The sequence below is a fragment of the Narcine bancroftii genome, chromosome 4 (genome assembly GCF_036971445.1).
Source record: "Narcine bancroftii isolate sNarBan1 chromosome 4, sNarBan1.hap1, whole genome shotgun sequence".
Lineage (NCBI taxonomy): Eukaryota > Metazoa > Chordata > Chondrichthyes > Torpediniformes > Narcinidae > Narcine > Narcine bancroftii.
The window spans coordinates 318,696,760-318,724,708 of NC_091472.1; the positions used below are offsets into that span (position 1 = coordinate 318,696,760).

General features: G+C 44.0%; 2 protein-coding genes across 6 annotated transcripts in view; one reads left to right on the top strand and one right to left on the bottom strand.

The window, feature by feature from the left end:
- LOC138762327 (E3 ubiquitin-protein ligase MARCHF4-like) overlaps positions 1-17,557 on the top strand; it is a 35,155-nt gene extending 17,598 nt beyond the window's left edge. The window contains exons 3-4 of the mRNA XM_069936094.1: positions 2,944-3,136; positions 16,905-17,557. Coding sequence (XP_069792195.1) covers positions 2,944-3,136; positions 16,905-17,227 — 516 coding nt within the window. The 3' untranslated portion in view covers positions 17,228-17,557. The remainder of the gene's footprint in view (positions 1-2,943; positions 3,137-16,904) is intronic.
- A 9,352-nt stretch (positions 17,558-26,909) lies between these two features.
- xrcc5 (X-ray repair complementing defective repair in Chinese hamster cells 5) overlaps positions 26,910-27,949 on the bottom strand; it is a 144,719-nt gene continuing 143,679 nt past the window's right edge. For 4 of the 5 annotated variants that reach the window (XM_069936097.1, XM_069936095.1, XM_069936096.1 and 1 more), the window contains one exon: positions 26,910-27,105. In XM_069936097.1, coding sequence (XP_069792198.1) covers positions 27,091-27,105 — 15 coding nt within the window. In that variant the 3' untranslated portion in view covers positions 26,910-27,090. The remainder of the gene's footprint in view (positions 27,106-27,949) is intronic. The other variant, XR_011356885.1, reaches the window with a different exon arrangement.

Sequence of the window (27,949 nt, forward strand, 5' to 3'; positions counted from 1 at the left end):
CTATCCCCTACCCACACTTGAGGATGTAACATCCAAACTGGCTGGGGCAAAATACTTCAGCGTCTTAGATACAAGATTGGGCTATTGGGCTATCAAACTCAGTGAGGAATCGTCCCTGCTCACTACATTCAACTCCATCTATGGCAGATATCGTTTTCTCAGACTGCCCTTTGGCATTGCATCTGCCCAGGACGAGTGTAGACGAAGCATACGAAGGCCTCAATGGAGTGGCTGGCATCGTGGATGACATCATCGTGTTCAGAAAGACAAGAGAGGAGCATGACCGTAACGTCAGAACCATGCTCAGCCGGACCAGAGAGAGAGGGGTGCGGCTAAACCCGGACAAATGCCGTATCTGTATGTCCAAAATGAGCTACTTCGGGCCGATGGCCTGAAGCCAGACCCTTTCAAGGTAAAAGCTGTCAGGGACATGCAGCCACCAGAAAACGAGGCAGAGCTGGAGATGATCCTTGGCGTGATGATTTACCTCGCCAGATTCGCTCCCAACCTGTCCGAGGTGAGTACACCGCTCAGACAGCTGCTAAGACGTGACACAGAGTTCAAACCCATGAGAAAGCGTTTCTGCAGATGAAGACCATGATCACAGCGGAACTGGGGCCAGTGTTAGCCTATCTCGATCTTGAAAAGGAAGTGACCCTCCAAGTGGACACGTCGAAAAATGGGCCTGGGTGCAGGCATCATGCAGGAAGGCAGATCAGTTGCATATGCATCAGGGCTGCTTAATAACAAGGAGGGAGGGAAGGGAGGGGGGAAAAGGGGAGAAAATGACACTGTGTATATTCAAGAGGGAAATGTTTGTGTGTATTTTGGTCAGTATGGTTCATAGTGTGAAAAAACAAAAAAAATTTAAAGAAAAGGCTGCTTAATAACACGGAACAAATCGACACTCAAATTGTAAAGGAGCTCTATGCAGTCCTAAACGGGTGTAAGAGATTCCATGAATACACCTACGGGCGATGAGTAACTGTGGAATCAGACCACAAGCCATTAGAGACAATATTCCACAAGCCATTAGCCCTCGCACCACCCTGTCTACAGCACCTGATACTCACACTGCAGAAGTACAGTGTAACACTTATCCACAGACCAGGCAAAGAGATCCCGGCAGCCGACACACTGTCAGGAAAATCCATGGATGACGAGGACAGTTCACTATCTGAGGCTATGGAGACACAGGTACACACCGTTTCAGTGCAGCTCCTGTGAGTGCAGACCGGCTAGGTGACATCAAGGCAGCCACAGCCCAAGACGAGCACTGCCCACCCTCAAGCAGGTAATTCGGTCAGACTGGCCAGAGACGAGGAAAAGGTGTCACCCACAAATCAGCGAATACTGGAACCACTGCAATGAGATCACAGAGACCTTCTAAAGGGTGAGAAGATAATTATTCCACAGAAGCTCAGAAGAGACCTTCTACAGTGTATACACACGGGACATTTTGGAGTGGAGGAAAGCAAACACAGGCTAGGGACATAATGTTTTAGCCAGGCATGAGTCAACAGATAGAGGAAACAGTAATGAAGTGTGACATATGCCAAACACACCGCAATGCCAACACCGAGGAACCCAAGCTCCCACAGGCAATTCCAGAGAACCCATGGCAGGATGTAGCAACAGATCTATTCGCCTGCAACTCTGAGTACTACACTGTCATATGTGACTACCTCAGCAGATACTTTGAAATTGAACGCCTGCACTGCATCACCTCAGCCGCTGTAATCCACAAAATGAAAACAGTGTTTACAAGACAAGGCATACCAAAAAAGGTCATCGATGACAATGTTACAACTCACAGGAATTCCAACAGTTAGCAGAGTCATGGGGTTTCCAGAATGTTACTTCAAGCCCGCATTACCTATGCTTCTCATAATCTTGTAGACCTCTATAAGTCCCAGCTCCGCTAACCTTGCCTCATTAGACTTGTTTCCCAATCCAGACAACATCCAGGTAAATCTCCTCTGCCCCAGAGGTGACCAGAACTGAACACAATACTCGAAAGCAGGAGGAAAATTTCTCCTTTTAGAGGAGAAATGAATATATTGGTCTGAATTGTATGAGGATTAAAATACAAAAATATAAAGTTTTCTGAAATTGTCCAATCTTCACTGGTTTTGGTGGATGCCCACCTGTGGAGCTGAGATTCACATTTGATTCTTGGAATCAGGTTTACTCAAAGTTGTCTGTATTTGAGGGGAAGGGGGTGGGAGAGAGAGAGAAAGAGAGAGTGAGCGAGCGAGAGAGAGAGAGAGAGAGAGAGAGAGAGAGAGAGAGAGAGAGAGAGAGAAAGAGAAGATCCAACTGAGGCAATGAAGATTCTGGGAGTGGTTGACAGAGTAGATGCTGAAGGGATGATTCCTTAGTTTGGCAGATGGAGATTCCAATAAGGTTTAGCTGAGATAAGGAGAGATTTCTATGTTCTCTACTTTAAATAGATTCACATGCCAGGTTATTGAGAATATTGAGGATGAAATCAAATTTTGGACCACAGGCAAACCAGAAGATATTGGGATCAAGCAGGAAAATGTAGCTGATACAGAATCAGGCATGATCTTACAGGTTCCAAGGGCCGTGAGATCTCTTCTCATTTCTTCAGTCAACCTTCCACAAATTGTACTAATTCGTACTGAAAAATCCACATTAATCACCATTTCTTCAGTTTTTTTGGGACTGTCTTCCAATTGCCTTTTCCCCAGAACTCCCTCCATAAACCTCTGCCCTAACCCCCCTGAATTTACCCTTCTCTACCTTTATATTTTGCAAATCCATACTCATTGACGATCGCTATGTGAATATTCTTTGCCAAAGTCTAATGTGCAGCCTTTATATAAGTGTGTGTTATGGAAGCAAACGGCCAGAAGCCCTCATTACTATGCACAGTCCTCCTACAATAAAGACTTTGATCTCTTTCTGCTCCCCCTTCAGTGGCAGGCAATATCCCTGACAGTGATTGAGAGAGTACAGATTGCAGCTGCAATCCTTGGCTCCTTGTTCCTCATCGCGAGTATTTCTTGGTTGATCTGGTCAACAATCAGTCCATCAGCAAAATGGCAGAGACAGGACCTCCTCTTCCAGATCTGCTATGGAATGTACGGATTCATGGACATTGTCTGCATTGGTAGGTTTTCATTGATGATACGACATTCTTGAGGGGGTTGGCCGGGTGGGTGCAGGGATGGTGATTCCTCTAGCTGGGTCCCAAATTGAGGGCAGTCTCAAAATAAAGACCCAGCCATTCAGAATTGGAATGAGAAGCAATGTCTTCTTTGGAATTCTCTAAACACGAGGGCCTTGGCAGCATAATTGCTGAGTGTATTCAAGACAACAATTGATGAGTCTTTTTTCTATCTTAAAGGAATCAGATGGACATTGTACAGAGAGTGAAGCTAAGTTATTGAAGGTTGGGCTGGTCGATGGGATGAATGAACAGCTCCAACTTGAATTTCCTATGTCCTGCATGTGATTGCCACAATGGACCAGAAGGGATATGTTCCAAAAGTGAGATAGACTTTGGATGGGGAAAAAGATCTGGATGGGATGAAACATGTGTAATTTGAGGCAAGTTTGATTTCAGTATTGGCCATTGTTCACCAACTAGCTTTTAACACAGAAAGAGCCTTGGAGGTTTGTAACCATCATCAGGTTATGGCTGAAGATATATTTTCCACTCTGCACTAAACACCAAACTGCTGGGAGGAACTTAGTAGATCAGGGCAGCATCGATGGTTCAGACCTGAGTCCTTCCTCAGGAATTTCCAGCACCCACAGACCCCTTGTTTACTACAAAGTTAAATGTTAGCTAGATTAGATTTTACAAAATGATGAGGTGTCTAGATAGTTGGAATCTTTTTTGCCAGGTCATGGGAGTCTGGAACTAGAGATCATAGGTGCAATGTTTTGAGGGGTGGGGAGATTTAATGGTGATCTGATGGGTATGTTTTTAGAAGGACCATGTAAGAAAGGACGTACACAGTAAATGGTCGGGCACTGAGGAGTGCGGTAGAACAGAGGGATCTGGGGATACAGATACATAATTCCCTGAAAGTGGCGTCACAGGTGGACAGGGTCGTAAAGGGAGCTTTTGGCACATTGCCCTTCATAAATCAAAGTATTGAATCCAGGAGTTGAGATGTGATGGTAAAGTTGTATAAGACATTGGTGAGACCAAATTTGGAGGGTTGTGTGCGGTTTTGGTCACCGAACTGCAGAAAAGATATCAATTAGAAAGAGTGCAGAGAAGATTTACTCGGATGTTGCCCGGACTTCAGCAACTGAGTTACAGGGAAAGGTTAAAAAGGTTAGGACTTTATTCCCTGGAGTGAAGAAGAATGAGGGGAGATTTGATTGAGGTATTTAAAGTTATGAGGGGTACAGACAGAGGAAATGTAAATAGGCTTTTTCAACTAAGGGTCGGTGAGATACAAACCAGAGGACATGGGTTAAAGGTGAAAGGGGAAAAGTTTAGGGGGATCGTGAGGGTGAACTTCTTCACACAGAGAGTGGTGGGGGTGTGGAATGAGCTCCCAGCTGAAGTGGTCAATGTGGATTCAATTTTAACATTTTAAGAATTTGGACAGGTACATGGATGGGAGGGGTACAGAGGGATATGGATGGGAGGGGTACAGAGGGTGCAGGTCAGTGGGACCAGGCAGAATAATATAAACACAGACCAGAGGGGTGATAGGGCCAGTTTCTGTGCTCTGATGTTCTCTGATGCTCAATGATAGCAGCATTGAAGAGATGCCATTCTCAGCTGTATTTTTGGCTAAGGTCTCTGATCAAAGTTTTTGGGCCTCCTTCCCTATGAAGTGGTCAAGTTTAATTGTTCTTTTTGTGTCCTATCGACTACATGAAAAACAAAGCAGGGTGGCTGAGATAGATCCATGAATATGCAGGCTTTGAATAGTACAGGACAGGATGGGCCATTCAGCCCATGATGTAGTGCTAACCTATGTAAACTGAATCAATGATCAATCTATACTTTCTCCACACCCCATAACCCTGGTTTTCTTACACCCCGTGCCCATATTTTTAACGACCTTGCTGTACCAGCCTCTCCCAGCAGATTATGTTTCCTTCTATTCCCTGCACATTTATGTGTCTATCTAGAAAACTGCTTCCACTACTAATCCTGCCCGCCTGTTCGAGGCATCCATCATCTTTAAACTCCCCCCATCTATCAATGCCTCTCTCATGCTATGAACTTTATTAGCTCACCCCTCAGCCTCTGATGCTCCACCGCACCCCAGAGCTCATACCTTGCCACAGGAGCTGTGCAACAGAGCGGACCCACAGAGAGTGGAGAGAGGAGACACAACATTACTCCGCAGGGTCATACCACCCAGTCCAACCACGTTCTGTACAGGCTTTAAACGGCCTGTTAAAGGGGCTGACGGTGGTTTATTTTAAAATCTTGCGACCGCAGGGTCTGGACCCAGGATGACGGCACCTGTGTTTGGCAGCAAACACGAGGGGTTGCAGTCTCCAGGGAAGTGGAAGACTGGCGCAGGGGACCAGAAGACAGGGAGACCTCACTCCCCGTTTGAGAAAGAGAAACACAGGAGACAACACACGAGACGATGACCACAGCAGCAGACCAGTGATGAGCTCTGAGGCTGAAGAACACACAGGTGGTGGAGAGGAGAGGAATCCATGCAGGTTGTGGGCTGCTGGAGGCTGGTTCAAGACTAGATGAAGGGTACCAGGTATCGGAACCAGGAGTAGGTGTTCGGCATGGACTAGAGGGACTGAACCAGCCCGTTTCTCTGCTGTAATGGTTATATGATGCAAGAGGGTGCCGAGGGCTTTTTAATTGTGTCAGAGGTTCTGCTCTGATCTGGCAATCTGAAGCTGAAGCTCAGATTGCCAAGTGTTTGGACTTATGGCTATGGAAACTCCATGGACACTCAGTGACTCTGGGGGGGGATCTTTCTTGCTCCTCTTTCTCTGACCGTAAGAGGTACCAGGCAATTTCTGTTGATGAGAAATCTTTGTCTGCCTTACGTCAACTTTGTGTAATATTACACCTGTTTTATTACATGACAATAAAAGAATCTTGAATCTTAAACCGGGCAACATCCTGGTAAACTTCTTCTGTCCCCTTTCCAAAGCCTCCACATGGTGGGGCGGGGCAACCAGAATTGCACACGGTATTCCATGGTGTGCTCTAACCAGTTTTATATCACTGCAACGCGACCTGACTTTTATACTCAAAGTCCAGCCCAACGAAATCAAACATCTCATGCATCTTCTTTATCAACCTATTATTGTGGCCTCTTTTATGAAAATGGGGACCTGGACCCCAGATCCCTCTGCACATCAATGCCTTTCAGAGCCCTGCCATTCACAGTTTACATTCCCCTGACCTTCGACCACCTCAAGTACAACACCTCACACTTGCCGGATTAAACTTCACAAACTATTATCTATTTCAACCAAATTTGGAATATTGTGTGGAGTTCTGGTTGCCTTACTACAGGAAAGATATCCATAAGATTGAAAGAGTGCAGAGAAGATTTACAAGGATGTGGCTGGAGTTACAGAGAAAGATTAAACAGGTTAGGACTTTATTCCTTGGAGCGAGGAAGAATGAAGAGAGATTTGATCAAGGTTTAAAAGATTATGAGGGGTATAGACAGAGTCAATGTGAGTTGGCTTTTTCCACTTGGATTGGGGAAGATAAATACGAGAGGACATAGTTTTAGGGGGAACATTAGGGGGAAAGTTCTTCACTCAGAGAGTGGTGGGACTGTGGAACGAGCTGCCATCTGATGTGGTGACTGCGGGCTCGATCGTGTGTTTTTAGGATATATTGGAATAGATTGGCGGGTTATAGAGTTGGAGCAGGTCAATGGGACTAGCAGGATAATGGTCAGCACAGACTAGAAGGGCCAAACATCCTGTTTTCTGTGCTGTAGAGTTGTATGGTTCTAACTGTTTTCTTTTTCTGGCTGGTATTATTTAGAACTGAGCTGTGGGCTGTCACTTTCAGTGGAGAGGTTCATGCTTGCTCCTGTACACATACTGTTTGGAACTGGTAACGAACGTTTCCCAAGTTTCTCGTCACTGGAGGATGCATTTAAAATGGGTGGGGGGGGGGGAAGGGAAGGTTAAGGAAGATATGTGGGGTTGTGGTGCAAGGTACTTTTTACACAGAGAACGCTGGGTGCCTGTCACAGGCTGCCAGGAGAAGTGGTGGTTAAGAAGCGTCACACAGACAGGTGAATATTGGAGGGAATGGGCAGGTACATATCACGTGCAAGTAGCAGAGCTTAGCACAGACACATGGACTGGAAGGCCTGATCCTGTGTTGGACTGGCCCATAATCTATCAATCTGAGGAAGACACCTTTCATCCAGAAAATGATTGAAGTTTGGAACACGCTGCCTCTCACATTGAAGAAGCTTCCAGAAGAGCACTAGAGTCTCAGAGTACCGAACATGCCCTTCCACTAAACTCGTGCATGACGACCAAGTTGGCATTCAGAGCACTCCAGTGGCTTGCTTTTTGTCCATGGATCAGCAAGGTGTGTAGATCTGGATAGTGCTGGTGAATGGGAGGGATTATTGTGGACATTGATGGTTAGTAGGAACACACTTGGCCGAAGGATCTAGGTTCTATTCTACATGACTCTGTCACTCAAATACTGTCAAGAATTAATCTGCTTCCTCAAGGCTCGATTTCAAGAGAGCTGCTCTATGAATACTGACTTGGAATGAACTCTTCTCCAATACAATGCTGTCTAGAATTAAAAATCAGAAAACCAGAAATGCTGGAATTTTTCAGCAAATTCAAGTAGTGACACGACACGTGAGAAAATATTTCAGTTCAATGATTTGCTGGAAGTCCATCAGTCTGAAATATTACCTCTCATCGGTGACTTTCTGATGAAGTCACAGTTCATGAGCCATAACTTCTCCAGAATTTTCTGAATTCAAGAAAGGACACAAGGAAATGAGAGCTGAGGGCCCCTGGAGCCTGCACTGCCATTCAATGTGCTCCAGGCCTGATCCCAGGCCTCAAGCTCTCCTCTCCGCCAAATCCCCAAAACCCTCAATTCCCCAAATTTTTAACAAATGATCCAACTCCACCTTAAGCACTTCTCATGATCTAGTCCCCAAAACATTCTGGGGCAGAGAATTCTTTCCCCACTTCTTCAAGAAGATATTTTGATGCCCCTTTGAGTTAAATAACCAACACTGTTCTTGCCAGATCATTTAAAACATTGTAGGTATTGAAATGACCTTGTAACAACATTCCCTGGATTGACATTCTCCCCAAAGTGAAAATATCTCAATGTTAATCTTGTTGTGACACCCAAGGATCTTGTACGTCTCAATATTTATTTTGTATTTCTTCCTATCTTAATTCTGGGTCAAAATAATTGTTTATTTTGAAGTTCAAAGCTCCTTTTATTGTCTCAAAATAATATATTAAAAATATAATATCTATGACATACTTTAACTTCTGCCTGCCAGAAGGCAAACACAGAGTCACCATGAATATCTCCCGGGGCCCCAACAATGGGAGAAAGAGAAACCAAAGAGAATTCCTTCAGAGTCACTGAGTGTCCGTGGATTCACCTCCAGGCCTCCTGCAGCTGCTCGGATTCCTGTTCGATCCATCGGCTGCCCAACCTCCGATACAATCAGGAGGCCTCCTTGCCGTCAGTGCCCTCTCGAACTTCGACTCTGTCTGATAACTGGTTCTCATGAGCCAGTCTCCAGCAGCCCTCACGGGTCCCCCAACCATGTCGTCGGCAGGCTGCGTGAGTCCCTCAGACGCCTGAGCCCCTCGCTATTCCGCTCCTGTTACGTACCAGACCACAGCAGCACTAGAAATTCACCAACCCAAAGGTATCTTCAAAACAATAATTTTTATTAATAACTATTAATAACAGAACACTTCTTACTTAAATGTAAACTTAACCCCACTATGCATGTGTGTGTGTGTGTGGGGTGGGGGGTGGGGGGGGGGGGGTAAAACCCAAAACCATTACGTTTAGGTACGATTGTAAAAAGAAGACAATTTTAAATTTCAGTCAGTTTTGTTTTGAAACTCAGCTTCTTTAAATTGTTGCTCAGAAGTAATTATGGAGCGGTGTGAGGCCTCAGACTTCTCAACACTCACAAAATTCTTGTAGAGTTGTTTTCAGAGAATTGTTTCTTCATATGAATGATTTCCCTCTCTTGGATGGAGATTTCAGAATCTATGTTTTCTTCCACGATGATTTCACAAACTCAGGTATGAGTCTGACGAAGTAACTGTTTTCAATGGTTACGATCCAGAAACAAGAAGGATCTTGGTTTCTTTTACCCAGAATTATTGTCAGTCACTAGTAGCTATTTAAAATGGCACCGTAGCCACTGCTCTCTCTCTTGATGAAGAGAAGCTGCAAAGTGGGTCATCCCTTTTGTGGCCACTGTCAGTCTGAATGTTATGGCATTTCTGACCTCAGAGGGGCAGGACTGGCAGCTCAGTATCCCGGGCTTCCAAGGTTTAGAGGGGGAGGGATGAAAGGGGGAGGAGAGGCAATGCTAGTCAGGGAAAATATCACAGCTGTGCTTAGACAGGACAGCACTATCGACTCACCTCGGAATGGGAAAGGTGTGAGCACATTCATGGGCTTGTATGAGAGACCACCCAATAGTCTGAGAGAATTGGAGGTGCAAATCTGTCGGGAGGTAGCAGACCGTAGTAAGAAAGTTGGGGTAGTCAGAGATTTTAACTTTATGCATAGTAAATAGGGATGCAATCCTGTAAAAGGGCTGGACGGCTTGGAGTTCGTCAGATGTGTACAGGAACGTTTTCTAAATCAATATATAGAGGTACCAACGAGAGAGGATACTTGATCTCCCATTAAGGAACCAGGCAGGACAGGTGGCAGAAGTCTATGTAGGTGAGCATTTTGGATCCAGTGACCATAATGTCATTAGTTTCAAGTTAATGATGGAGAAGGATAAGGTCGGGTCCTCGAGTTGAGATTCTAAATTGGAGAAAGGTCAATTTTGTGGAAATGAGAAAGGCTCTTGGAAGAGTTGACTGGAATAAGGTGTTTTCTGGCAAATGTGATTGGCAAGTGGAAGGCCTTCAAAGGCAGAGTTTTCATGTTCCTACCAGAATTAAAGGCAAAATTAACAGGCATAGGGAACCTTGATTTTCAAGGGATATTGGTGATAGGATTAAGAAGTAGAGAGAGGTTCATAATCAGTATAGGCAACAAGGAGCAAACAAAGTACTTGCAGAGTATAGAAAATGTAAGAGAATAGTAAAGATGGAAATCAGGAGGCAAAAAGAAGGCATGAGGGGGCTTTGGCAGATAATGTGAAGGTCAATCCAAAGGGTTTCTGCAAGTATGTTAAGAGGATGACGAGGGACAAAATTGGTTCCCTCGAGGATCAGAGTGGTCAACTATGTATGGAGCCTCACAAAATGGGGGAGAGCTTAAACAGTTGTTTTGCTTAAGTATTTACTCAAGAAACTGGTATATTTTTCTTATGGATGGAAGGGACACAAATAGAAATGTCATGACATTTATGATTAAAGAGAAGGAGGTGATTGTTGTGAAATCCACTGGGCCAGATATGATATTCCCTCGGACCTTGATGGAGATAAGTGTTGAAATTGCAGGGGCCCAGATGGATATATTCAAAATGTTCTTAGCCACAGGAGAGGTGCCGGATGGTTGGAGAGTAGCTCATATTGTCCTACTTTTTAAGAAAGGTTCCAAAAGTAAACCAGGTAACTATCAGCTGGTAAGCCTGACGTCAGTAGTAGGTAAATTATTGGAAGGAGTTCTGAGAGACGGGATATATAGGTATTTGGACAGCCATGGGCTGATTAAGGACAGTCATTGTGGGTTTGTGTGTGGTAGGTCGTGCTTAACAAATCTAGTTGAGTTTATCGAGGAAGTCGAAGTGTTCAAGATTGTTTTCTGAATCAATTAGTAGAAGAACCGACTCGGGACAGTGTAATACTGTATCTCCTGTTAGGGAACGAGCTAGATCAGGTATCAGACATTAATGTTGGAGATCCAATTGGGTCTAGTGATCATAATTCTGTTAGTTTTAAGGTAGTTTTAGGGAAGAGCAAGGAGGGGCCTAAAGTTGAGGTTCTGGATTGGAGAAAAGCAAATTTTGAAGGAATAAGAAGGGATTTGAGGAGTATTGAGTGGGACAGGATATTTTCAGGTGAGGGTGTAAATGAAAAATGGAGGATATTCAAAAAAGAAATTTTGAGGGTACAGAGTAGTTATGTCCCAGTGAGGATCAAAGGAAAGGCTGGAAGTCATAGGGAGGCTTGGATTTCGAGGAATATTGGAAATTTGGTTAGGAGAAAAATGGGGGTGTACAAGAGGTATAAAAAACAGGGAGCTGAGAATTTGAAGGAGGACTACAAGGAGTGTAGAAGGAATCTTAAGAAAGAAATTAGAAAGGCCAAAAAAAGGCACGAAGAGGCGTTGGCAGACAGAGTAAAAATAAATCCAAAGGGTTTCTATAAGTACATTAAAAGTAAAAGATTAGAGAGGGATAAAATTGGACCCCTTGTAGATAGCGAGGGTAGGCTGAGTGAGAAGTCAGAGGAAATGGGGGAAATTTTGAATGATTTCTTTGCCTCGGTATTCACTAGGGAAAAAAATATTGAACCAGTTGAGGTAAAGAAAAATAGTGGGGAGGTCATGAAGCATATAAGGATAACCGAGGAGGTAGTGATGGCTGTGTTGAAAAAGATAAAGGTGGATAAATCTCCGCGACCGGACAAAATATTCCCAAGGACACTCAGGGAGGCTGGTGGACAGATAGTGGGGCCATTAACAGAGATATGTAGGATGTCACTGGCCACGGGGGGTAGTGCCAAAGGATTGGAGGGTGGCACATGTGGTTCTGCTGTTTAAGAAAGGGTCTAAATGTAAACCTGGGAATTATAGGCCCGTGAGTCTGACGTCTGTGGTGGGTAAGTTGATGGAAAGTGTTCTGAGGGATGGTATTTACAAATATTTGGAGGTACAGGGATTGATAGGTAGTAGTCAGCATGGTTTTGTCAGGGGTAGATCATGCTTGACAAACCTGATTGAGTTTTTCGAGGGGGTCACAAAAAAGGTTGATGAAGGGAAAGCTGTGGATGTTGTCTATTTAGACTTTAGTAAAGCTTTTGACAAAGTTCCCCACAAGAGGTTAGGAAAAAAGGTGGAGGCATTAGGTATAAATGAGGAGGAAGTGAAATGGATTCAGCAATGGTTGGATGGGAGGTGTCAGAGAGTAGTGGTAGAAAATTGTTTGTCCAATTGGAGGCCGGTGACTAGTGGAGTTCCTCAGGGATCGGTCCTGGGTCCACTATTGTTTGTTATATATATTAACGATCTGGAAGTAGGGGTAGAGAATTGGATCAGCAAGTTTGCAGATGATACAAAGATTGGTGGTCTTGTGGACAGTGAGGTAGATTACTGTAGATTAAAAGGTGATTTAGGAAGGCTGGAGGTGTGGGCTGAGAAATGGCTGATGGAATTTAATACAGATAAGTGTGAGGTGTTACATTTTGGAAAGGCAAATCTAAATAGGTCATATACATTAAATGGTAGACAATTGAGGAGTGCAGAGCAACAAAGGGATTTAGGAGTGATGGTAAATAGTACCCTCAAGGCTGATACTCAGGTAGATGGTGTGGTGAAGAAGGCATTTGGAATGTTGGCCTTCATCAATCGGAGTATTGAATTCAAGAGTAGGGAGGATATGATGAAATTGTACAAGGCATTGGTGAGGCCAAATTTGGAGTACTGTGTACAGTTTTGGTCACCAAATTATAGGAAAGATATAAACAAAATAGAGAGAGTGCAGAGAAGGTTCACGAGAATGTTGACAGGATTTCAAGGTTTGAGTTACAGGGAAAGGTTGTGCAGACTAAGGCTTTTTTCTCTGGAGCGTAGAAGATTGAGGGGGGGGCTTGATCGAGGTGTTTAAGATTTTAACAGGGACAGACAGAGTAAATGTGGATAGGCTTTTTCAATTAAGAAAGGGGGAGATTCAAACTAGAGGACATGGTTTAAGATAGAAGGGGGAAAATTATAAGGGGAACATGAGGGGAAATTTCTTTATGCAAAGGGCGGTAGGGATGTGGAATGAGCTTCCGACAGACGTGGTCGAGGCGGGATCATTGGTTACATTTAAGGAAAGACTGGATAGTTACATGGAGAGGAGAGGACTGGAGGGGTATGGACCGGGTGCTGGTCAATGGGACTAGGAGGGTGGGGATTTGTTACGGCATGGACTAGTAGGGCCGAACTGGCCTGTTCTGTGCTGTAAGTGGTTATATGATAAGTTACCAAGAAGATTGATGAAAGAAGAGCTGTGGATGTGTCTACATGGACTTTAGTAATGTCTTCAACAAGGTCCTACATGGGAGGTTAGTTCAGACACTAGGTATCCATAGAGGGGTTGTAAACTAGATTTGAAATTGGCCGTGTGGGAGAAGCCAGAGAGTAGTGGTGAGTGGATGGTTGCTACTCAGACTGGAGGCCTGTGTCGAGTGGTGCACCTCAGGGTTCCATGTTTGTTTGTTGTCTATATCAATGATCTGGATCATAACATGGTAAATTGGATCAGCAAGTTTGCTGATGAACACTAAGATTGGAGGTGTTGTGGACAGTGAGGAAGATTTTCGAAGCTTTCAGAAGGATCTGGACTATCTGGGAGAATGGGCCAGTAAATGGATTCACACAAGATAAAAGAACAGAAGCAGGCCACTTGGACCATTGAGTCTGTTCCATAAATCTACACAAAGCTACTCTACACTAGTTCCAATTTCTGGCCTTTTCCCCATATCCCTTGATGCCCTCACTAATGAGATACTTGTCTATTTTTTGTTTAAATACTCCCAGTGATCTGGCTTCCACTGCTGTATGTGGCAGCGAGTTCCACAGATCCATGACCCTCTGACTAAAAAAGTTTTTCCTAATCTCTGTTTTACATGGATAACTTCTAATTTTCAGACTATGACCCCTTGTTCTTGATTGACCCCCCCCCCCCCAAGGGAAACATCTTACCCGCCCGCATCCATCCTATCTAAACCTTTCAAAATACAAAATGTCTCTATGAGATCTCCTCTCATTCTCCTCTACTCCAATGAATACAACCCAAGAACTGCCAAACGTTCCTCGTACATTAGCCCCTGCATTCCGAGAATCATCCTAGTAAATCTCCTCTGCACCCTCTCCAACAACATCACATCCTTTCTAAGATAAGGGGCCCAAAACTGCACACAGTTTACTCCAAATGAGATCTCACTAGAGCCCCATAGAGTCTCATCAACACCTCTTTACTCTTGTACCCTATTCCTCTTGAAATGATGCCAACATAGCATTCGCTTTCTTCACTACCAATCCCACCTAGTCATTAACTTTTAGGTTTCGCTGCACGAGGTCACCCAGGTCCCTTTGCACATCCGAGGTCTGATGCAGACAAGTGTGAGGTGTTGCATTTTGAAAGAGCAAATCAAGGAAGGACGTACCCAGTAAATGATCGGGCACTGAGGAGTGCGGAAGAGCAAAGAGACCTGGGGATACAGGTACATTGTTCCTTGAAGGTGGTGTCACAGGTGGACAGGGTTGTAAAGAAAGCTTTTGGCATCTTGGCCTTCATAAATCAAATATTGAGTATAAAAGTTGGGATGTTATGATAAAGTTATGTAAGATGATGAGGCCAAATTTGAAATATTGTGTGCAGAAAGGATATCAATAAGGTTGAAAGAGTTCAGAGATTTACTAGGATGTTGCAGGTTTCATTACAGGGAAAGATGGGAAAGATTAAACAGGTTAGGACTTTATTCCTTGGCACAAAGAAGAATAAGGAAGATTTGATAGAGGTTTACAAAATTATGAGTGGTATAGATAGGGTTAATGTCAGTGGGCCTTTTCCAGTGAGATTTAGGAGAGATAAATAAGAGAGGACATGGCTTTAGGGTAAAAGAGGAAAGGTCTCAGGGGAACATTAGGGGGAACTTCTTCACTCAGAACGAGCTGCCGTCTGATGTCTGATTGGGTGTGGACTCAATCTTGAGTTTTAAGAATAAATGGGATAGAGACATGGATGGGAGAGGTCTGGAGGGTTAAGAAATGGGAGCAGGTTATTGGGTCTAGCTGAACAATGGTCTGCAAAGACTAGAAGGGCCAAATGGCCTGTTTTCTGTGCTATAGCATTCTATGGTTATAAATAAAAGATGTTTTTGGTTCGGTAATATTAAACATACCTCTCGAAATGGCATAATCACCTGACATATTATCACCGCTGGCTTCTGTTTGAAGTTTATTTCTTCCAGAAGTTTATAAGTTTATATGGGTTCTGAATTGTCTGCTGATCACAAGTAAAAGCTTTATTTAAACAGCTGCCCTCTGAGGTTCCATTCTAACAACATGGGTAAACAAGCAGGGCCTTTTGTTTAATTAGATGCCCTCCTTGAGCAACCCCATTGCCCGAGATATTTCAATGAACAAACACTTCTAGTTTTATTGGGTTGTTTACCAGATTTTGCAACTCTGAGTGTAATTGTGTGTGTCTGTGAATGTGACCCTGTCCACCCATAAAGCCTTGGCTAAGAAATATTTTTAATAACTAAAGATCAATAATAACAATTCCATCATAGCTGCTGTGGTTACTGCCCTGTAACCACCCCACCCCCAGAGTCTGTAAACCCTCCGAGTCTGTAATTCCCCTACTGAATCTTTAACCCCTCCTGAGTCCATTACCCGCCCCAGAGTCTGTAAAACCCCGTCTGTAACCCCTGTCCCCTGGAATCTGTAACAAACCCTGCCCCAGGAGTCTGTAACACCCCCTTATGTAGTCTGTGAACCCCCACCTCGGAATCTGCAATCCCCCATCTGTAACCCCCCCTACCCCAGTGTCTGTAAATTCCCCCCCTTCCAGAGTCTGTTGCCCCCCCCAGAATCTGTAACCTCCCCCCGGAATCTATAATTCCCCCTGAGTCTGTAACCCCCCCCCAAGTCTGTAACCGCCCCCAAGTCTGTAACACCCCCCACTGGAGTCTTCACCCCCACCCTCTGAATCTGTAACCTTCCACCCCCTCCGGAGTCTGTAAACCCCCCCCCCCAGAATCTGTAAATTCCCTCCTCCCAGAGTCTGTAACCCCCACGAAATCTGTAATCCCCCCTTGAGTTTGTAACCCCCCCCCGGAGTCTGTAACCACCCCCCCAAGTCTGTAATCCCCCCTGGAGTCTTTACCCCCACCCTTGGAATCTGTAACCTTCCATCCCCCCTGGAGACTGTAATACCCCCCCTTTATGTGGTCTGTAAACCCCCCCCAGAATCTGTAAATTCCCTCCTCCCAGAGTCTGTAGCCCCCACCGAAATCTGTAATCCCCCAGAATCTGTAATCCCCCAGAATCTGTAACCCCCTTGGATTCTGTAACCTTCCCCCCACCCCCTGGAGTCTGTAACCCCCCACCCCCCCACCCGGAGTTTGCACCTTTTCCAGTTTAAAATACATCTTTCCTCTTTCTGGTGACCGTGTATTGTAGGGCCTCACCAATGTCCTGGCTAGTTGGCATCCCTGGTTCTGTACTTAACGTTTTCTCCACTAGACACTTCTGCCAAAAGCCTCTTCACCCTCTCTCCCTGCATTACCCCTTTCATGGAATCTGTCCCCTCGAGTCATGCTCCAATCTCAGATAACATTCTTCGTACTCAGTGTACCACCAGTTTCACTGTCATCTACAAACGTAAAGACTGTGTTAACGACAATGTCTGCTGCCCGTCAGTGGGAAGGACTCCAGAACCATTCTGGCTCCCTCTGACAACTTGTACACGAGGAAGCTACATTGAGCAAGTCTCCAGCAAAGGTGACAGATGGTTTGATGGGCTCTTTGTTGTTTTTTTCAGGATTGATTATTCATGAGGGACCATCTGTCTATCGTATATTTAAACGCTGGCAAGCTGTTAACCAACAGTGGAAGGTTATGAACTATGAAAAATCTAAGGACATTGAGGATCAGAAGGAGAACACAAACCGGAATCGGAACTCAGGGACTGAGCACTCTTCCAGGACACCAAACAGTCCCCATGGCAATCGACCAATGTTATCTGTGTCCACTCATTACTGTGCGTACACCATCTTGCACATTCTCAGTCACCTGAGGCCTAATGAACAGAGGTACCAAACAAGTACAGACCGGGAACTGGTGATGAGGGTGACGACTGTGTGATGCCAAGAGCTGCTCGAGGCGCCATCAGAGAAAGGTCATGACTGAAATTCGTGTGGTCGTGGAATACTGCTCCATGGTTCGACCAGCGCTGGCCGTGAAACCAACGACAACCGGTACTGAATAGTGGCATGGGAATGCTTTCACTTTCTCAATTACTGTTACTAAATCATCTGAACACCCGTGAAATGAGATCGAATCGCCACAGTGGTTTAAACAGTTCTCTGAACACTAATATTCTTTTAATTCAGATTCCAAGTGATTCACCAGAAATTCTACGTCCTGTAATAGCATTGAAATGAGATTGTTATCTATTAAAATATATGAATAATGTCTCAGTTTCTGAAGAGAAAGTGTTAATGGTTCTGGTGCAGTAAAACTCCAAATAATCCTGTTTGGAAGCCCAATCGTTCGGGGTCTGGCTCAGCTGTGGGACAACTTTTGCATTCACATAGAACTCACTGGGTTCACTGGAAGATTTTTATGGTGTCATAAAGGTAGGATGAGGAATAATGAACCCTTTACCCGGTGTACAAGTGTCACACTAGAACAGAGAACAATATAGCACAGTACAGGGGCCTTCAGTACTCGATGTTGTGCAAACCCATATAGTCCGGAAAAAAGTTTCCTTATCCAGTAACCTCCCTACCTTGTAACCCTCTATTTATTTCTATCCATGTACTTGTCTAAGAGTCTCTTAAATGCCCCTAATGTTTAAACCTCCACCACCACCCCTGGCAAATCATTCCAGGCCCCCACAACCCTGTGTGTAAAAAGAAATTACCCCTGACATCTCCCCTAAACTTCCCTCCTTTCACTTTGCACCCATGTCCTCTGGTGTTTGCTGATCCTGCCCTGGGAAACAGGTGCTGGCTGCCCACCCTATCTATGCTTTCATTATCTTGTAGACTTCTATCAAGTCTCCTCTCATCCTTCTCTGCTTCAAAGAGAAAAGTCCCAGCTCTGCTAACCTTGCCTCGTTAGACTTATTTTCTAATCCAAGTAACATCCTGGTAAATCTCCTCTGGCCCCTTTCCATAACTTCCTCATCCTTCCTGTAATGAGGTGACCAGAACTGAACACAATGCTCCAAGGGTGGTCTCACCAGAGATTTGTAGAGTTGCAACATGACCTCTCAACTCTTGAAGCAACCCCCCCTATTAATGAAGCTCAATATCCCATAGGCCTTCTCAACTGTGCGGTGACCTTAAAGGATATATGGATTTGGACCCCAAAGTTCCTCTGTTCATCCACACTTAAGTAACCAACCATTAACCCCGTACTCACCCTTCTGGTTTGTCCTTCCCAAATATATCACCTAACACTAATCCGGATTAAACTCCATGTGTTGAAGGTGATGAGAGGTGTTTGCAAAGAGAATGGTAGCCGCCTGGAATATCTGCCAGGGGAAGTAATGGAAACATAAAAACGTAATCAAGGTACTGTATATGAATATGTAGGAATCGAGGGGTACGTACGATGTACAATTTGGGCAACATGATTGATGTTCTCTTCCAGGTTCTTACTAAAAAAGGTGAACTGGGCTATTAATTGGAATAACATCAGAGAGTACCAAACATTTTCCAGTCCTGCACCACTAGTCATTCATATTCCAGATTATTGAAGTTTGACTGTACGTATAGACAGAAATCAAAGATTTGTAAGTGAAAGAAATTTTCTCATTTGCATTTATTTCAATGCAAGGAGTATTGTCAGAAAGGCATGAGGTTAGGGCATGGATTGACATGTGGGATTATGACATTATTGCTATAATGAGTGAGGCTTGGTTGCAGGAGGGACAGGACTGGCAGCTCAATGTTCTGGGGTTCCATCGTTTCAGACATGGTGGAGGAGGAGGGATGGAAGGGGGAGGAGTGGCATTGCTAGTCAGGGAAAATATCACAGCTGTGCTTAGACAGGACAGCCCAGAGGGTTCATCTACAAAGGATATATGGGTGGAGTTGAGGAACAGGAAAGGTGTGACAACACTGATAGGGGTGCATTATAGACAGCCCAGTAGACAGAGAGAATTGGAGGGGAAAATCTGTTGGCAGATAGCAGACCAAAGAAAGAAGCAGAAAATTATGATAGTTGGAGATTTTAACTTTCGACATATTGACTGGGACTCCTACACTGTAAAGGACTGGATGGCTTGGAGTTGTTAACTGTGTTCAGGAAAGATTTCTACCTCAATATCTAGAGGTACTAATGAGAGAGGATGCAATACTTGATCTCCTATTAGGGAACCAGGCAGGTCAGGAGACAGAAGTCTATGTAGGTGAACATTTTGGTTCCAGTGACCATAATGTCATTAGTTTCCAGTTAATTATGGATAAGGTTAGGTCTGGTCCTCAAGTTGAGATTCTAAATTGGAAAAAGGCCAATTTTGTGGAAATGAGAAAGGATCTAGGAAGAGTGGATTGGGATGTTGTTTTCAGGCAAGGACGTGTTCAGTAAGTGAAAGGCCTTCAAAAGTAAAATTTTGAGAGTGCTGAGTTTGGTAACTTTGCCTTTAATCCTGACAAGAACAAGTTACCAGGCATTGGGAATCTTGGTTTTCAAGGGATATTGGTGATCTGGTTAAGAAGAAGAGGGAGGTGTGTAGCAGGTATAGGCAACAAGGAGCAAATGAAATACTAGAAGAGTAGAGAAAATATAAGAAAATACTTAAGTAGAAAATCAGAAGAGCAAAAAGAAGACATGAGGTTGCTTTGGCAGATAATGTGAAGGTAAAGCCAAAGGGGTTCTACAAGTATGATGAGGATAGTACGGGACAAAATTGATTCCGTAGAAGATCAGAGTGATCGTCTATGAGTGGAGCCTCAAGAGAAGGGGGAGATCGCAAACAGTTTCTTTGCATCAGTATTTACTCTTGAAACTGGCAGAGTGAATAAGGAAGGAAGGGGAAACAAGCAGTAGTGTCATGGAACATGTAGAGATTAAAGATGAGGAGATACTTGATGCCTTACAGCTAATAAAGGTAGATAAATCTCCTGGGCTTGACATGATAATCCCTCGGACCTTGAGGGAAGCTAGTGTAGAAATTTCAGGGGCCCTGGCAGAAATATTTAAAACATCCTTCCTTATCCACGGGTGAGGTGCGGAAGATTGATAGCTCATGTTGTTCTATTGTTTAGAAAAGGCACCAAAAGTAAATCAGGAAATTACAGGCCAGTGAATCGGTCATCAGTAGTGGGCAAATTATTGGAGGGTGTTCTGAGAGATTGGGTATACGTATTTGGAATGTCAAAGGCTGATTAATGATAGTCAGCTTGGCTTTAAGCATGGTAGGTCGTGTTCCATGAATCTTATAGTTTTTCGAGATTGTTTCCAAGAAAGTAGATCAGTGGTTTTCAAACTGCCCCCCTAAACTCACATTCTACCTTAAGCAATCCCTATGCCACAGGTGCTCTGTGTAGAGCTCGTCAAAAGAATCAAAGACGTTGATCCAAACCAAGGCTTTTATTAGCAAAAGACAGGAGCTCTTCACAGGTGGCCGACCAGTCCGGAATGATCCGACCTGGCTAGGGACACAACCCTTTAAGGCCCAGACAGTAGGCGTGGCTTAGCTCTCAGCCAATCGCTGTAAGCACAGTCTAGATACTGTAACTATATACACTATATACATTGGTGATAGATCTGTACCATCACACTCTGTGATTAGTAAGGGATTACTTATGGTGGAATGTGAGTGGAAAGAAAAAGTTTGAAAACCAGTTTTAATCATACTTAATTGACTCGTCATGTGCACGGTTTCAGAACTCCAAAGGAAATGGGCCAATGACGATTTTTCTCAAGCAAAATATTTCAGTAACAATTGGGTCTAGTGCAATGGTTCTCAATCTTCCCTTCCCACTCACATCCCACCTTAAGCAATCCCTTACAGTGAGTTTGGTGAGACAACTTGAAAACCACTGAAGCAGATGAAGGGAAGGTTGTTGGATGTTGTCTATATGTACTTTAGTAAGGGCTTTGACAAGGTTCAGATACTAGGTAGCCATGGACAAGTTGTAAACTGAATTCAAAATTGCTGAATGAGAGAAGATAGAGAGTGCTAGTGGATGATGCTTCTCAGCCTGGAGGCCTGTGATGAGTTGTGTGCCTCAGGGATCGGTGCTGGGACCTTTGTTGTTTATATCAATGATCTGGATGATAATGTGGTCAATTGGATCAGCAAGTTTGCAGATGACACTAAGATTGGAGACGTTGTGGACAGTAAGGAAGGTTTTCAAAGCTTGCAGAAGGATTTGGACCAACTGGAAAAATGGGCCAGAAAATGGCAGATGGAATTTAATGCAGAGAAGGTTTTCAAAGCTTGCAGAAGGATTTGGACCAACTGGAAAAATGGGCCAGAAAATGGCAGATGGAATTTAATGCAGAGAAATGTGAGGTGTTGCATTTTGGAAGGACAAACCAAGGTAGGACATACACGATAAATGGTCAGGCACTGAGGAGTGCGGTAGAACAGAGGGATCTAGGAATACAGAGACATAATTCCCTGAAAGTGGCGTCACAGGTGGATAGGATTGTAAAGAGAGCTTTTGGCATCTTGGCCTTCATAAATCAAAGTATTGAGTCCAGGAGTTGTTTAAGACATTGATGAGGCCAAATTTTGAATATTGTGTGCAGTTCTGGTCACCGAACTTCAGGAAGGGTAGTATCAGTAATACTGAAAGAGTTCAGAGAAGATTGACTAGGATGTTTCCAAGTCTTCAGGAACTGAGTTAGAGGGAAAGGTTAAACAGGTTCAGACTTTATTCCCTGGAGCGTTGAAGAATGAGGGGAGATTTGATCGAGGTTTACATTATTAAATGTAACTCACCCTTTCCCATCTTTCCCCCTGAATGAATCCCTCAGCAAATGCTTGTTTCTGTCTTGACTCACTTGTCCTCCTCACTCCTCTGCCTTCAGATGTTCATCTTTTTCACCTGCTGTTGAGCAATCTGTTCGGTTTAAAATTCTTCTTCACAGAAGTCTCCTGGACCTTGCTCTTCTTCCTCAGATTGACCTCGGATGGTTGCTGTATAACCAGCAGAGAGTTGGACTCCTCACATTCTCACCTGTTCAGCATTCACAAGCAGTTTGCTTTTGGTGACTGTGCCACGGCCAAAACTAAGTAAACTTTTAAATTCACTCACTATAACACCAAGACTCCAGAGTCTTCATAGTTTAAGATGTTTAGTACAATGTAAATAAAAGTAGAAAAACAGCATTTGTGCAGAGAGAAGCAATATGTAAGGGAAACCTTCCTTCAGAACTGGGAACACAATTATAAAACCACATGGAGTTACTCAGCAAGGAAACAGGCCCTTCCACCCAATGTGTTCACGCCCAGCAACATTCCCTCCTACAATAGTTCCACCTGCCTGCTTTTGGCCCATGTCCCTTGAAAACCATCCCATCCATCTATCTGTCGAAATAATTCTTAAACCTTGCAATAGTACCAACCTTAACCATTTCCCCTGGCAGCCCGCTCCACACACCCACCATCCTTTGTGTAAAAAATTACGCCTCAAATTCCTGATAAATCTCCCCCCCAGCTCACCTTAAACCTGTAACTTCTGTAACCAATTCCCCTGCTTTGGGCAAAAGACTCTGTGTTCACCCGATCTATTCCTCTCGTGATCTTGTCCCCCTCTGTGAGGTCACCCCTCATCCACCTGCGCACCAAGGGACAAAGCCCTAATCTGCTCAACCACTCCTTGTACCTCAGGCCCCCGAGTCCTGGCGATATCCACATCAGTCTTCTTTGGACCCTCTCCAGCAAGGTGGCCAAAACTGAACATAATACCCCAAATGGGGCTTCAACAACATCTTACTCAATTGGATGTGACCTCCCAACTTCTCTAACTGATGAAGGCCAAGGTGCCAAAAGCCTTTTGACCACCCTGTCTACCTGTGACCATTTTCAAGGTAAATTCTGTACCTGCACTCTGAGATCTCTCTGCTCCACAAGATTCCCCAGATCCCTAACATTCATTGTGGAGGTTGTACCAAAATGCCACACCTCACACTTCTCTATATTAAATTCCATCATCCATTCCTCTGCCTAACAATCAATATCCTGCTGCAGTCTTTGGCCACCATCACTCTCGACAAGACCAGACAGTTCAGTGTCATCTGCAACATCAATTGCAGAGAATTAGAAGGGATGAAAAGAAACAAAAGGAGTGTCTGTGATTGGGTGAAAACTAAAGGTTGGTGATAAATTCTGCAATGAACAAATGCAGAGGAAGGAAAAACACCTGCTAGAATTGCTAGGTCGAGAACAGCACAGTCCATGTGTGTAATGAGGCAGGATGACAAGGTCATTTCCAGACTGATCATCAATTATTTGAAACTCAATCATACCGTGATCACTTTCCGTGAGGATCACCAACTACAAGATCATTCATTTTACCTGCCTCGTTGCACAGGACCAGATGCAAGATAATGTTCCCTGGTTGCTTTCACAGCATGCCCTTCAAGAAAACTATCAAGGATGCGATCTATGAAGTCCCCCTCAATACTACCATGACAAACTTATTTGATTAATCAGCATGTAGGTTAAAGTCCCCAATGACCATTACTGATCCATTCTTACATGGCATCACTTATTTATCTGATCGTTGCCTGTGCTACTGTAATCTTATTGTTTGGTGGCCCAGACCACCCCAGACCAGTAACTTTTCCCCATGCTTCTTCATTTCTACTCAACAAAATCAATATTTTGCTCCTTGAAGCTGGTATCGCAGTCTTTCAGACATGTCTTCAATTTAAACTTTTCAATTTTTAAGTTTTATTTCAGCATTTTATTTTTATTTAATTTGTAAGGTGGTTTATATAAACATTTGGACTACGATGTTGCCGCATAACATCGAATTTCATGACTTGTTCGTGACAATAAATTCTGATTCTGAATTCTGCAGACACTGCGATGTAGTAAGAACCAACATTTTGGTGTGTTTTTCAAAGGGGAAAGACTGGCGGGGGAGGAGTCCAGACCAACATACAAAAGGTGTTAATTGGATATGATAAGAGGAAAGGTGAGAATTGATTTTGGCTCCGTGAAAGAAGAGAGGGACAAGGGAAGAGATAGACAAAGCTGGGAGAAATGAGACAGGGTGGGCGGGGGGGGGGGGGGGGGGGGTGGAAGGTTTCTAATGGACACCAGAGAAGACGACGTTAATGGCATCTAGTTGGAGGGTGCCCAGATGGAAGATGAGGTGTGGTTCCTCCAATTTGCAGGTGGTCTCACCCTGGCTGTGCATGAGACCATGGACAGGCATGGTACAGCATGACCTTCCCCCCAGAGCTATGTCGACTTTCCCCAGTCTGGCTGTTGCTCTCCAAATTCACAGAAATCCTGTTCCTGCCAAGGATGTTGCCGCCAATTTTCTGGTTTAGCCCTCTTTCTCTTCTCGAACAAAAGGGCAACACGTGCCACTCTCCAGTCCCCTGGGACCCTTCCTGTAGCTGGTGAGGATACAAAGATCTTCCCCAAGTCCTGTTGGAATCTAGAGGTTAAAACATTATGAAAGAAATGATTAATTAATAAGTTTATATTTACTGCATGGTTCAGGGGAAAAGAGGAATGTGATTAAGTGGCAATCACAGCATGGAGCAAAGTTGGCTGAGCAAAAATGTCTGCTCCCAAATACAGGGAGAGGAAATGCATAAAACGATTTAGGAGGAATGCTCCAACTGAAGGAGGTGGGGGGTAGCACAGGAGACACAGGCCAGACCAGAACAAAGAATGGCCTGCAAGAAACAAAGGGAATGGAAAACCAGTCTAGGAGGAAGATTAAGGCAGGAGGAGGTGTTAAAGAGAACAGCAGAAATTGGCCAGACAGGGACAGAATGGTGATTAGAAATATCTGGGGATGAATTAATTTCTGATCCAATCAACAGGATAGTCTGGCTTGGAGGATTAAGATGGGAGTGCTACTCCCCAGATATCTGCAAAACAGGAGATGACTTGTGATAACCCTTATGCAAAAAGATCTAGCAAAGGAAGACAACTTTTGTTCTGTATGATAATGAAATCTAGCAAAGGAAGCTAACTTTTGTTCTGTATAAGGTTGATCTATATAAACTGAGCCAACTGGACAATAGGGGTCAGTCTTGGGGAAAAGCTCACTGTGCAGGTGACCTATGAACTAACGACTGACCCAGAGCTCTGTTAAGTTTTATTCTTGTGCTGTGTAATAAACTGACTGTCGAACCGAATACCTTCTCCTATCACTTCATTCAAAGAACACGCTGGACTCAGACCACACATAGACTAAATTAAGAGTAAGGTAAAGCCAGAGTCCGACAGTCCCTGCAATCACTTCACTTGCCTTTTTCAGTAAGCTGAAATCGATACCATCAGGCCCAGGCTACCTGTACACTTCCAAAGACCCAACACCATCACTTTGTTAATCTCACATGTCCTAACACATGAGCATCCTCCTCATGACGCCCCCGACACTGTCCATGTCTTTCTCCCTGGGAAATACTGATCGAAAGAACTCATTTAATACCATGCTCACTTCCTCTGACTCCAAGCAAGAATTCCCTCCTTGGTTCTTGAGTGGACCTATCCTCTTGGTTTTAATAATTATTCAACGTGAGGGGATTCTTTTTAATTCTGGTCACCAAGGATATCTCATGGTCCCTGTTGGCCTTCCTAATGCCTGGGCTTGAGATCTTTCTACAATTTTTACATTCTGCCTGAGCCCTGTCTGATTGTTGTTGACATATGGCCTAAACTTTTGATTAAATCATCCAAGTTTCTTGGACCTTGCCATCCCTGTAATTTGTTGGTCTTTGAACAACTTCCACATGTCAATTTTGGGCTTGCTGGAAAACATCTGCTTCCAATCAATTCCCCCTCTCTCCAGCTCATCATGTTAGAAATACCCTTCCCTAATATAGTACCTTCTTCCAACTCCAGTCTGGCCAGGATAATTTCCCAACCCAAGTGAAACTCACAAATGTGCTAGAGTAACCCTGCAAGTCATGCAACATCCATAGCAAATAAAAGTGCTGGGTGGAAGTGGGGAGGAGGGCAGAGGTTCAAGAGGGCAGCTCTGATAGAAGAAAAGGAAGGGGCGGGGGAGGAGGAAATATTAATGCTGTCTTGCTGGAATAGGAGGTGCTCTTCCCCAGCATTTGCAGATTTTCCTGTTTAACTCCATTTGCCTGAATGAGGTGTGATATTGCCCTTCCTGGTTGGGCAATTCACATGCTGCTTCAAGAAACTCTCCTGGATACACTTTAATTCTGCCCCATCTAAGTCGCTGGCACGATGTCCCAGTCAAAACTGGGGAAATTATGCCAACCCTGTTGCTTTTGCAAATTTCTATAATTCGTCTACATACATGTTCTTCCACTTCCTGGTGGCTATTGGGAGATGTAGAGTTTTGTGTAATCAGAGCGAGTACACCTTTCTCTACCTCACCCTTGGGTCATCTCGGTGAGACTCTCCCTTGATTATCAAAGCAACATTTCTAACTCTTTCACCTCTCTCTCATATCTAAAAATGTACAGCGAAGGAACAAAGGGCTGCCCATCCAGTCACCCTTGCAGCCTGGTCTCTGTAATGGGCCACAACGTCCACTTCTCTGTTCATCCCAACATTTCTACATTGGCTTTACGTCCTTTCACTCTCTACCCTCCGCTGGCTGCAGTACATCTATTAATAAAAACATAAACATGCCAATCGTTCAAAATCAACGTTTATTTTCTCATTTTAGACATAACAGCTACATGAAGCCACTGAATGTACAATCAGCCTTGAAATCTGTGGCTGAGGAGATTAGTACAAACATTCTTGAAGCTTCAAGATGACATTTTTTCTTCTTCTTTCCCACAGTCGTCTCTGGCATTTCGACAAGTCCATCTTACATCATATCGAGCTATAAAAAACATGGAGGGAAAATAAGTGCAAACTGAAAAGATTAAAACCCAAAGCTGGATCCAATTCTGAAACACGGCTGCTGAGACGTGGCTTAAGATTTTTACATTATAACTTTTCTGACTTGCATCTCATTTGACTATTTTTCATCTCAAACCATTTCCTTTTCTTACATTCTCTGTTACTCCAAAAAACTAGAATGGAGAATGTCACATCAAACATTGTTATTGCTATGGCAAGGGCAGGACAGGATATCCCTTGGATTATTTCAAGAAATGAGTGAAGAGATTCCTGGGGGATTGGTGATGATCTTTGTGTCCTCACTGGCTTCAGGAAAGGTACTGGAGGATGGGAGAATGGCAAGAGTTCCCCTTGTTTCAGAAAGGTAGGAGGGAGAATGTTAGGAATTAGAGACCAGTGAGTCTTATGTCGGTGGTGGTTAAACTATTGGAGAGGATTCTCACGGACAGGATTTACAAGCATTTAGAGAAGCAGAGTCTTCTCAGGGATAGTCAGCGTGGCTTTGTGAGGGGCAAATCATGCCCCATGAGCCTAATTTCAAGGAGGTGACAAAATAAATTGTTGAAAGTAGGGGGTGGATGTGGTGTATATGGATTTTAGTAAGGCATATGCTAACATTCCCCACATTAGGGTCATCCAGAATAAAATGAAGACTGTGACTAGTGGTGTGTCTTCAAGTCCAGGACTAGGTTCCTTGCTTTTAGAATGGCAGATGCAGTTCAACTCAGAGAAGTGAGAGATGTTGCATTTGGGTAAATCAAAACATGGCAGGACTTGCTCTGCTAGTATCAGTACCCTAAAGTGTGTTATAGAGCAGGTACACA